Genomic DNA, 13,010 nt, shown 5'->3' with positions numbered 1-13,010 from the left:
CCATAAAACAATCTTTCACTATTAAAAATTTACCAGGCAAATAACTGCTGAAAAGAACTAGTATAAGAAGGGACTAAGAGAAGGAGTTTGGGTCTGAGTTTTGTGGAACTTGGAAATGGCCAAGTGTAAACTCAGGCTGAACTGCAGCAACCATTACAACTACAGTGACCTGTGCTGTGCACATAAACCTGGTTGATAGGATTTGTCTGATATTTGTTTGTAAGCCTGACTGATGAAGGTGGCCGAGCATCTGCCAGCCTAACTGATTGATTGAGGAGGATGGCTTGCTAAACTCAGCTCGAATTAGTCCACAGAGGGTTGATAGAGACACATATTACTGATGGGCCAGATTCTCCTAAAATACTCTTCAATTATACTTCCACGTGCTCTGTCAGGTTATATTTGCCAAGAGATACAAAGCACTGCTGTCACTGGGAGAAAAGGCAACAGTGCTGAGTCTTCTCCAAGGGCAGGTGACCAACCAACAAGAGCCAACTCTGGGTTACACCAAAAGAAGGTAGGAAAGGGATTCCAAAGCCTAAACAGGATGAAAGAGGGGAAGAAAGAGAAAAGGCAGAGAAGCTGCCCACCAGTCTGAACAGCAGCATTCCATTGAGAGGAGGTGGTGGTGAGGGCTATGGCTCATTGTTAGTGGAATTTGACAGAGAGCAGTGGGGAAAGGTGGGGTGGTTTTGTGAGGAATAAGGGCATACAGTTGGGTTGTTAATAGCTACTCCAGAAACTCCCTCTTTCAAGAGACAGTTTTACTGAACTGGACCAAACTGCCTCTAGCACAGCCCAGCCTTTACCTGCATCCCTTGATCACCTCCAACTAAGCATAAAAATATCCATGGAGAAACATTTCATTTACAGCCCACGCTTTGTATTACAACAATTATCACACCCCACAAAACCACACCCTGTATGTTTTCCCTTACCAGAGTTGCCATCTTCCCAGCAACTCTTGTAAACTCACCACTGCATCCAAGCCCTCGCTATCCAATCTTCTCCCCACACAACAGAAGAAAAAACAGCATCATAACAGCTTTGAACAGTGGATGAGTACCCAGTTGAGCAAACACTGTGAATTGTTCACACAGAAGCAGTGGCAATGCAGTGAGGCACTAACATTTGAAGAGTGCCAGCAGAGAGTAGCAACATCACTGAGCTTTTACTTTCTCTGGTTTTGTAGAATTTATTAGATGTGGTACGTGTGAGTACATGTAAACATGGGAACTTTACACTTTATGAGGAAGTCTGGAGTGCATCTGATGTACACTTACTTTCTTAAATATTTTATATTTTTTATTTCTTGTCAGTGTTAATACACAAGTCTAAGGACAAAAGAAATACTTCAGCTGGTGAAATCAGTGTGCTCAAGCTATGCACGTAGCTCAGATGAAAAACATGAGAGCCCAGAAATTAGCTCAACTTGCCAACCCTTATTATCAAGCACACTGTAACTCACAGTAGGTTATCAACAATGGGGCCACATTTGGGAGATACTGTGACATCTGGTATTGATTTCTGGCAGGATTCAGGTATTTTTGAATCCTCTTCTTCAAACTGGAAAGATAATAAAATGCATACCTACTACTAGGCGTATTTTTTTTTAATATTTTTAAATTTCAGTAGGCACTACAATGGACATAGTTACACTCTCCAGCACATCACAAGCACAAAGAAATCATGCTGCTGCTTTGAAATCACAGCACTAGCTTCCCTCAACAGGAGCAATGTAGAATTTGAGAAAGAAAAACAATTTGACATTTGCAGCACAGGTTTACCACATGTGTTAAAAACTGTGAGAAACCCATTATTCAATTTCATGAAATAAATACCAAAAAGCTACTCTTAAATCATAAAGCAAAGAAATGCTCTCCACTTTAACAAAAGCTCTGAATACACAGTTCTGTAAAAGTGAAAACATTCACTATGAAGCCATACTACAAAGTTGTATGACTTTGGTCTATTCTAAATGACATGCAATAAGTTGCATGCACACTCGAATTTACACCCAGTAATGAACAGCCTCAACAAGAAAAAATCCCAAATAATATAATTCATGAGGAAGCTAGGAATGAGAGTTGCAGCTCCTACCACTAACTCCTCCTTAGCTGAAATTCTTTAATGAAAACAAATTGATGGAAGTAGAAGCCACCAAAGAAAAGTGTGATCTAGTTAATGCTGTTAGCAACATATCTGTGATTCCTTATAAATCTGCTAAGAATTTTGCTGAGGGAAAATCTGGGTAACTGAGTATTTTTATTGATAAGATCAGTTTAAAAAATACTAGGAAAAAAAAAAGTAAATGTTTTTAAATGAGTGACTTAACATTTAAAATTTTGGAGAAGGAATTTTAAAGTATCCAACATATACATATAACTTCTGGAAACAATTACAGTAATTAAAACAATACTCAACCTTTGGAGGGAGACATTTTATGGATGGCATCCCAGAAACTGCCTCCCCACTGACACTGATCAACTTGGGTGTGTTCAATTAACAGCAGAAACTAATTTAAAGCAAAACTCCTGCTGCTGAGAATCATCCAGGATTTAACACTCAACCTTCACCCCCTGGCTCCAAGGATTTAAATCCTTGACTGTCAGCAGGAGCTTTCTAGATGAGACGATTAATTTGAAATACTATTTTCACTACTAAGCAACTGAAACTACAACACCAGTGTTTCCAGTAATAAACTTCATCTACCAAAAAAATTCCATTATTTGACATTAAGATAATTTTGTAATCTATTTTACCTCAACACCTACTAGTTTCATTACATTTCAAAATTTTATCTTCTTTCTCTAGGCTTGGCTAAACCAGACAGAGTTAACTCACATTGGCTCTGAAATGCAGACACTGCCTAGAAAAGTAAGGATACAAATCACAGAGACCTTTAGTTGCCCTATGTGTGACCTTCTGGAATTTCAGAAAAAGTTCAGACTGCCAATTTCAATCTTCAGTGTTAAAATAAAATCATTAAAAACTGAATCCAAATAGCTTTGAATTCTTCAGGTAGAAAAAAAATATAAATCTCTTACAGACTCTGTTACAGACAGTGATATGAGATGCTGTCCACATGACTGAGATCGTGGTTGAGCGACACAGTAAATTCAGTTTCAGGATGCCTCCTATGAGATCAAAACCACCACAGCTGCATGACACACAACTGAGTGTAACCCACACTGCCAATTCTAATTTTGCACAGTTAAGCTCCATCAGGTAGTGTCTGTCCTGCAGCCAGAATACAGCCAGCATAAACAGCATCATGTGATCTGGCTTAATTGATGAGCATGTGCTACCAGGTGATTTGGAACTGCACAAATGCAGTGTTAATAAACACAGGACCACAGCCCAAGGTACACAGTGAAACAATTTGTCAAGGTCAACCACACAAGCTGCTAGTAGACCTGAAAATAGCATCCAGTCCTCCTTAATCACAGGCTAGTTTGCTACCTACTGGGCAGCACTGCTGCCCAACATAGCAGACTCACTTTTCAAATTGCCATGTGGTTCTCAGGACTTCTCTGGCACATTTGTTCTTAATACCACCCCTGCTGCCACCATATCTACAGAGGTCGCAGTCCCATGTGATGGCCCTAGGTCCAGAACATTTTTTTTCACCCCAATCTTCCCCGCTATGCAGCTGTGGCCCCTGTTGCCCCACTCCTACCCATACAAGCCAAGGGCCATTTCAGCAACTACAATGTGGACACTGCAAATATTTAGGAAAACGTTTAGCTTGGCCAGTGTAAGCAACCACAGTGAAGTCAAACAAACCTATGTCCATATGCATGAGTTTCCAGGGTTTATTCTCCAAAAAGCAGGACACATTTTTATGCTTGCTAGGACACACTAAGACACACTACTGAGGATGTGCTATATAACCCACATAAAATTAAACACCATTCCTACTTCTTTATATGCTACTCACTAAAAAAATATTTTAATTGCAGCTCACCAAATGTTGACTCTAACATATTACTGTAGAGAACTACACACATAGATCACTGATTCTCAGAAAGTAAAAAGCGGCTTCAGTCAAATGCTTAGCCCAACACATACAGAGACACAGAAAAAAAGTAAAGCAAATATTATAAAGTAAATATTAGAAAAGTGTTGAAATGCATCTTTGTCCCAGTTTCTGCAGGAAGCAGAGAACATGCCTACAACAGTGCTGTATTATTTGAATTACTGTTTGGAGATGGCAGTAGGACAGAGCAAGAAATACATTATTGATTAGAAATTTCATCAAAAAGTACTGAAGAAACTTTAAAATATTAAAAAACTCCATAGCTAGCTAATGCTAGGAATAAGCTTCCCTGTAAAAGTTTCAGTAAGTCCTGTGGCATTATATACATATATATAGATACAGAGGCATAATTATAGAGTCACATATTATTTTCCTCTACTATCCTGCCAAAGTCATTATAAGGATTTAATCCAATGCCCACATTTTTCTTATTCTGTAAGATGAAAGATCAGTCTTCATTAGTAGATAACAAGTAAGCAACAACTAAAGAGGAATTTCAATTAGAATTCAAGGTACCAAAATAACAGCCAAGAGGAGATCCATTGTTAAAAAAACCTCTAAAGATGAGGTTTTAAAGATGAAGTAAGTTCTCCAAAAATCTCCACGGACATTGGCATTAGTACATTTTTCACCAGGGTTTTGACTTGCTGCTGCTGATGGTGCACCTCAGTACACTCTGACTGAATTTCAAGATAGAATCACTTGCTTTTACAATTGGAGCGTCAGGATAAATGCAGCAAAAGACTACAAGGGTTCTTTTATTCTCTCTGCCAGCCCAAGAAAAGAGTTATCCATTCCACTAAACCCATTTTTCTGGTACTCCACAAAGACCTTCCTGAGCAATTTCTGTGCAGCAGAGAATCTTTCTGATAAAAAGGAAGGTCCCAAAATTGTCATGGCTAACAGACAATATTTCAGAATCAAGAAACACTGATGGCAGAGGAAATGCTCTGAGCTCAGCTGTACAGTGAAGGTCAGAGTTGCAGATATGGATATCATCAGTGGATTTTGCCCTAAAACATGTTGTCATGACAGTGTAGCAAGAGGGAAAATGAAGAGCAAAGCGCTTATTAAGAAAGTGTCAGCACCAAGCATGAGACTAGAAAGTTCCATGTCAAGAATTGCTTCACTGACAACACTGTAATGAGTATCTCTGTGCCAGTCACTGTCAGAGAGTCCCAAATCAGCTAAAATACACGAATCCCTTGGGATTCAGTCTTCCTGGTACTTATCCCTACAGAAAACTAAGTGACAATCTGATTTTTAAGCACAGCCCTGTCTCTAACAGGCAGCATTTGCCACATACACTGAACTCAGTTATCACATTAGCTCTGCTGCCACAGCTGTGCCAATGAAGATGGCACCTGGCTGGAAGGAACCCCATCCTCTGCTTGACCTTACTGTTCCTTCAAAGACCACACTGCAAATGGAGCTACCACTGCAGAAGTGTTTTCTTGCTTTAGTCTACTTTTTCAAAAGAGACAACTTGGATATATTGGCAGAACCTTCTCCAATAGGACTCCTGGCCTACAAAGTTATGCTGCCAGAGGCTGGTTAACAGAGGTGTTAAGTCCCTTTCATTTTTATGAGACCAGGGAAGACCATCCAAGTCACTACAGCATTACACTCTGAGTTTTAAGTGAGGAAACTAGAATTCTGCTATACAGGTTGCAAATCAAAGACCGTGAATTCAACTGTACTGTAGTTTTAAAACAGGATTCTTTACTTTTCTGCAGAGGCTTTTAGATCACTCACAAGCTGCACACTTGGAATACGACCTACATCACTGAAGGGAATTATCCTCTGCAGGATTACAACCTACACAGTTTGCCACTAAAATAACAGACCCCAATACTAAGTAATCTGCTCTAAATTACTGACCCATTGGACAAACATCCCCTCTTATTCACACTCCAAGGACCTTGCTGGTCTAAAGGGAAGAACCATTTTCAAAAATACAAAACAATTTTAAGAGTAATTTCTATATATCCTGTAGAAACAAAATCACTCTTGTAAAAGGAACATGGTGCACCCCTCACCTTTGCAAAGGAAGAATGAACATTTGACAGGGTGTGAAGTCACAGAGGCATAAATGACCAACACATCCAGACTTCAAATCCTCTCAAGACATGCACTTACATCAGTTGTATGTAGTAGTTTTGCAGATAAAACCCAACAAAGAACATTTTAATTTCACTTCCTGGGTTCAAACTATAATTAACTTTGAATTAAATTACTATTATAATTGCTCACATCAGTCTCCATGCAGGATAATCAGAAAACAAAGATTTCAGCAGCCACTGACAGTGATAGATGTGATTCACCAAGAACAATGTGGGAAAGCTCTAGCAGAAGTAGGGATAAAACCCAAGCACCAATGCAACATCTAGAATTTTCATCTTTTCTTCAGCTCAACACCACCTCCTTCCTAGCACTTTTTCAACAAGTCTCTTCCCCAAATGTCTACATGATCTCAAGATTTTCCAAGCCCATGTCCTTTACCTTTTCATCTGCCTCTCCTCATTCTGAGTGCTTCCTTCTCTTGGATTTTTTCTTAAATATGTCTCCTCTATGTTTCTTCCACCTTGCTAAGGTTCGGATTTGATTCTGTGACAGTGCTCAGGTTTAGCAAAAGGCAGACAAAGTGATGTTTGGCAAAGAAGTAACTTGCAAAAGGAAGCACTAAGCAATCCTTGCCAGAGACGCCATCACCACATTCAACAATTTCCTGTCACCTGCAAAAGAATCAAAATAGCCAAGGTTCTATTTCCCTAAAGGAGAAGAAAAGAGAGGTGGGAATAATGTGACTTTAGAAGCTAGTTTTGCCTTCCTTGTTCTCTAGTTTGATCTACAATACATTGTAATTCATTTTATCTAGAGAAGTCTGGGGACTACAAAAAATTTGACCCAGCTTTTACAGTCCTAAAGAAACCAAATGCTTGAAAAGCTGAGAGAGTGGTCAGTCCACTACCACCATCCCTGCTAAGGCAGAGAGCAGAGTAGAAGGGAGGGAGCAGGCACAACTGCTGAAATGAAGCACCATGAGACAATACAGGAAAACTAAACCTGCAGGAACCAAGAGCCATGACCCAAGAAGCAAGAACAGGAGGACACAATAAATCAAACTACAATGCCAACTACAACTTCGCTTGAGCATTGTGCTCATTAAGTAAATTCAGTATAACACCTGTCTGTAGGGTACAGCCATGCCCTGCTCACCATAAGCCACTTCCTCAGAGAGCATGCACAGCAAAACAAATGTGCACTGGGTCTTACATGCAGAAAAGAGACTGCAAAGCCAATGACTTCACAGTTAGGTTGTTACATATATGGGAAATGCCAATTCTTTATTGTTCAAAGGGTATAAAAAGAGCACCTGGCACATTGAAGACGTGTTAGCTTTAAGGATTCACCACCTAGAACCTCTTCTCTGCGCACACATGAAATAAAATCAAGTATCTTGACTCTGTGTGTGGATTGTCTTCCGGCACACTGGGTGAAAGAATCCATATTTAGGAGAACACAATATGCTGGCATTCTGGCCACTTGAGAACTCTGTCAGAGTAGGGAACACTTGAGCCTGGGTTCCAATCATTTGAGTCCATTTCAAGAGTATAAAAAAAAATCTCCAATAGGTACTACAGCTCCATCACTCTTTCATTGTTACATAAAAAATAAGAGTGCTGTCTGGACTTTGTATAGTAAGGACCTGAATATTGGCTCCTTTCTTTTAAAAATACCCATTAAAAATGAAAGAAGAAGCAGCAACAGAAGTCCAGTCATTACACAGGTACAAGAAAATCCAGTGGCACAGGGAGTTTCCACAGACAAAGGATTTCCCACAGCCTATTGTTGGAAACACTGTGATTCAACTGCTCACTTCTTGCTCAACAGGCTGCTGATTCAACCAGAAGAGGATGCTGGTATGTCTCACCTTCTGCATTCCACCTACTGCAGACTAAATCAACAAAAAACTGGCTTTGAGAAAACATGTGACTATATCTCATGCTAGTTTCAAGTTATTTACATCACAATCCTTTGGTTGTACAGCATCACCTTTTCGTCAATGCCATTTAAAAATACACATAATAAAATAATATATCAGGAATTTTAACTGCTACTGTCTCTTATCTTGCTAAATTCCAGTTGGACATTTCACTAGAAACAGCTGGTTAGAAGGAGAAACACAGACTATAAAATACTTTCAGATTCACTGCTGTATGAGGAAATTACAGACCAGAAAAATCATCAACATACAAACTTATAAAAGAATCTGATAAAATGTGTTTTACAGCTGGAGAAAAATCCTGTCTATGAAGAACAGTCTGCTTGTGAAAATTAATGACCTGCTGCAACTCCCCAGAGAAAGCCCTCAGGTAAGGAATTCAGCTGGAAGCAGGCAGCAAGTCAGTGGAGGCTATTTTAAACCCAAGCTATTCTACAACTTCTTCCAGGTGCAGCCCTAAATTCAGCAACAGTATCTTTTCCCAGAAGAAGATTTTAAGCTGTCTCTGACAGGTAACTGGAGATGAGCAGAGCAGCTCCAGAGGCATGGCATGCAGCTAGCCTCCAAAATAAAGCATGAGCTGTTATTTTTCAGAGAACAGATTGTTCTACAGCACAAGTTATATGCATTTCTTTCTCATATTCACAGAGGCTTCTGGATGCTGGCAGGGGAAAGGACAAACAATTCCCCAGAGTGAAGTAGGAAGCAGAGACAGGAGAAGTGTGGCTAGAGGCTAACAGATTAGCCATTACCAAATTTATAATCCATGTAGGCTCTAGAACATGTTAAATATCTTGGAGCTGTATTTTTAGCACCTTAGGACTGAAATAACAGGAAATGAGCTTGTTTTAATGACACAAAGAAGCTGTATTAGAAAAAAAAAAAAGAGGGGGAAAGGAAAACTAACCCTTCCAGGTATATTTTTTTGCACACCAGCACAGCTATACACACAACAGATACTGCTGAATTCAATCCTAAAATTCACAAATGTATCACTGCTCTGCCAAAACCAACAAAAATATCTTCACTTCAGTGAAGCAGTTGCACCTGTGCTCCACTTAAAATATCATGAGTGATGCACCTGAAGTAAACAGGACTTGAGTGTTTTGTTAGTGAAGGCACAGATTTGCTCTTTATAGTCCTAAACTTGAAAAAAATGCTGATAAATGGAAATAATGAAAAAAGTTTAAAAGTCATTGTTTCAAATTACTTGAAATTCCTGTTAGAACAATAACACATAAATTATCAATTGGCTTATAATCAAAATATAAACCACCTGTGTTTTGCTCAAGTCTGGATATATATCATTAGTCTCTAACAATGAGGACTGTGTTACAATTTGCCAGGAAAGCTCTAAAAATCATGAATAGTCCAAATAAAAGGAAAAAGTTCTGAACCATCCAACATAAATTAGGATTTATGCAATTATGGTGACATCTGAAGTGAAATGTATATTTAAAAACTACATGGGGAACAGTGCTTGTATCTACTGCTGTCCAACACTTGTTGATGTAGACATAGTTTTGAACTCCTTTTAAACATGTATGTTTAATTATCTGAATGAAGATTTTTCAGTTGAGCATCTGATCAGATGATTTTTAAAAAATTAAAGGAAAACCTTTCTAAAAAAGAAAAACCATACAGGCATCTCAACAGGACTAGTGGGAAATGCATTGCTTTGCTCTCCTTGTACTGCTTTTAAAAGAACAAAAAGCAATAGCAAGATAAAAGCAAGGGGGGTTTAATGAAAAGCTCCACTACCTTTAACATTTTGAAACACGGACTTCCCACCTTGAAGGGAAATCAGGGATGTGCTTTTGCCTGTTCTAGAGAAATACACAGAAAACCGACAGCGAGAATGACCTGAGCTCGCCCGGCACCGACGTGCCCTGAAACTGAGGGTCGGCCGCGCTGGACCCGGACCTGGACCTGGACCTGCCCCTTCCCGGCCCGGCCCTGCCCGGAGCCGCCGCGCGCTCCCGCCGGGCAGGAACGCGCCGAGCCCCGGACGGGAACGCGCCGAGCCCCGGACGGGAACGCGCCGAGCCCCGGACGGGAACGCGCCGAGCCCCGGACGGGAACGCGCCGAGCCCGGGACGGGAACGCGCCGAGCTCGGGACGGGAACGCGCCGAGCCCCGGACGGGAACGCGCCGAGCCCCGGTCCCGCAGTGCGCGGGCGCGGCGCCCCCTGGCGGCCTCTGGAAGCGCCGCCGCCGCGCCCGGAGTTTGTCCGTCCTTTGTCCGTCTGTCCGTCCTTTGTCCAGGGGCGGAGCGAGGCCCTGGTTCATAGAGCGAGCAATCCGCCAGCTGGCTGTACACTCAGCAGCCAGGCCAGGTGGCAGGACGGCAGTGGGAAACAGATTTAAAGCCTCGGTTCTCTGCAGCCACAGCCATCAGTTTGCTCCTCAGTTCAACTGCCACACTCCCACCTTCCACAATACAGAGGTGGCATCACCTGAGAGTGGGGTGTCTTAGCTACAGTGTCCTCAATCTTTCCCAAAGCATCACCCATATTCCCAACACTGTGGGTTTGGTGGGGTGAAGTTAAAAACTCTGCCACCTGTAGGATGCTAGGAAGAAAAGTTAAGAGTACTGGCAACTTCAATATTTTATACCCGCTGAAGAGCTGTCTTTGCAATTGTGTATTGTTTAAATGTAACATTTGTGTCTTTTCAAAGATAATATTTAAATAAGGGTATGTTTAAGTCACTTAATGAAAAGAGATAATTTACCTGATTTATGGTCTCTTCAAATGCTTTTATATAATGATTAAGTTCTCTGTCCATTGTAGCATATTCTAACATGACTTTTTCCATATTGTTAACATCTTCTTCATCATCTGCAAAATAAAATACATGGAACATGGGTGATCATTTGTATTATTTTCAGGCAGCATTTTTTCTTCACAGATGTTTTATTTACAAGTATTCATGCTGTGAATATCTAATGCATTTGTAAGTCTCAGCAGGTGTTTTCAAGCTACTCAAACATACACTTTTTTTCTCATTTTGCAACTGTAATCTTTGACATTTCTTGGGTAACTTGAACAAACAGCTTACTCAGAAAGACACTTCCCTGGTTTCATGTGAACAAGAGAGAGTATGTGTAATTTCATCTACCAACACCTAGTCATTAGGCAATCAGGATATTTTCTGCAAAAGTTGTATTTCATGACTCATCACATTGCCTCAGAAATAGTCAGAAGAAACTTAAATGCCCTTGCAGTACAGTATAGTTCACAGCTATAATTAGACCTCTTATCCCCAATAAACACAGCTACGGGAAAATCAAAACAAAGCTAGCATTTTATAACACAGGAAATAATGAAGAATGGATAGCATTTGTGATTCAAGCAGTAAAATCCTAATTGCCAGGGAAAATCAATTAACACAGGTCATGTGATTAGTAATTCATATCTACTTTTATTCTCTTCTGCACGCCTCCTAATTCCACTTCTTTCATCCTACACCTCTGCTTTCCCATCCTCACGCTGCTGTGCATCTGCTTAGATAAGGGCCCTGTGTAGATGCCACAAGGCTGAACAGCCACAGCTGTTTACTCCTGACACAGCTGCATGTACCACACCAAATGCTGCCAACTGCAGGAGGACAGCCAGCCACAAGCCTTGGATCCATGCAGGAAATCGGGGAGCTAGGAAACCTAGGTTTCCACTTCTGCTACTCCCATTTATTCCTATCTTGCAGTTTCCAGGTATAGAGAAAGCAGCTGGAAGCAGCTAGACTCTGTGAAAGAGCCCCAAAGTCTGCCATGTAGCATCAGGGGTTGTCATTTGATGGAACATTCTTTAAAAGCACTTAAATAGCCAATCTGTGCTGCTTTTAGGAAGAAAATTGTAGTACAGCTTTTCAAATTACTTTTTTTTTGTGAAGAAAGGAAAATTTTCATCTGATCTGGCAAGCTGGCACATTGCTTAAGTTGCTAACTATATTATTATGTTAGAACATAACCTATCTCTGCAGAAAGCTGACATGATTGTATATGGCCATCAGTTTGGGAGCAAAATCTGAAACACATCACTCAGAGACAGAAACATCACACCATATTGAAACAGTGATGGATCAAGGAGACAAAGGAAAAGTGCTAAGATATATTTACACCAAAGAAGTTACATAATAAGCTATGCTATTTTGTGAATATGACAATTACCGTCGTGACATTTCCCTTAATTATATATAGGCTTGGTATGTATCCATTTTTCATTAAGTAGATGAATGGATATTGCAGACAGAATCCTGGCATTCCTGCGATTTTCTTCTGAATAATCAGCATTTCCCTCTCCCCTTTCCCTTTCCTCCCACCCAGTTTCCATGTCCTATCTGGTAACTATGATCACACTATTTTTCCTTCCTGCTAGGAAGCATATGAAGTGCCTCCTTCAAGGCTGACACAAAGGACACTCCATGAATCACAGGAAAGGTTTGTGTAGCAAATAACTGTCATTCTCCTCCCATGGCCAAAATGAATCATATTCAAAGAAACTACACTGGCCTAAATGTTTTAAATTTTTTTTAGGGGAAAAGAAGTGCATTGTTAAATGCCAAGAGAATTGTACAAACGCTGTCTTTCCTAATAGTATAAAAATAACTTCAGGTGAAGAGTAATAACGTTGCGTGCAACTTGAGAGATGGGTTAAAATAAAGCTCAAAGAGATGGAAGAACACATTTCAGCAAGAGGGACATTATCTCCAAGTACATCCTGCTCTACATTCTTCCAGTACTGACCATTCCACCCATCCCCCAGCCTGATTTAAGTCTCAATACTGTTCCCTGCTGTTTCCCTGATGTTGCTCCTTCACACACATTAGACACATCCTGGGAAATTGCTGAACATGTCACTAACGCACAATCATACCCTGCCCTTGGAGGCAGTATGGACATACAGACAGATCTGAAGGACTGTGTACATGTCAGTTGGTGTCCATACCCTATTTCTGCTCTTTGAC

The 13,010-nt window shown here is 40.5% G+C and overlaps 1 protein-coding gene across 1 annotated transcript in view; it reads right to left on the bottom strand.

The window, feature by feature from the left end:
- Nucleotides 1-13,010, bottom strand: part of NSMCE2 (NSE2 (MMS21) homolog, SMC5-SMC6 complex SUMO ligase) — a 126,651-nt gene that overhangs the window by 88,878 nt on the left and 24,763 nt on the right. Inside the window, 1 exon segment of the mRNA XM_063174071.1 lies at nucleotides 10,779-10,885. Coding sequence (XP_063030141.1) covers nucleotides 10,779-10,885 — 107 coding nt within the window.

The sequence above is a fragment of the Melospiza melodia genome, chromosome 1 (genome assembly GCF_035770615.1).
Source record: "Melospiza melodia melodia isolate bMelMel2 chromosome 1, bMelMel2.pri, whole genome shotgun sequence".
In the NCBI taxonomy this organism is placed as follows: Eukaryota; Metazoa; Chordata; class Aves; order Passeriformes; family Passerellidae; genus Melospiza; species Melospiza melodia.
Note: the sequence above shows the minus strand (reverse complement) of the source record. Positions and strands in the feature narration are given on the sequence as shown.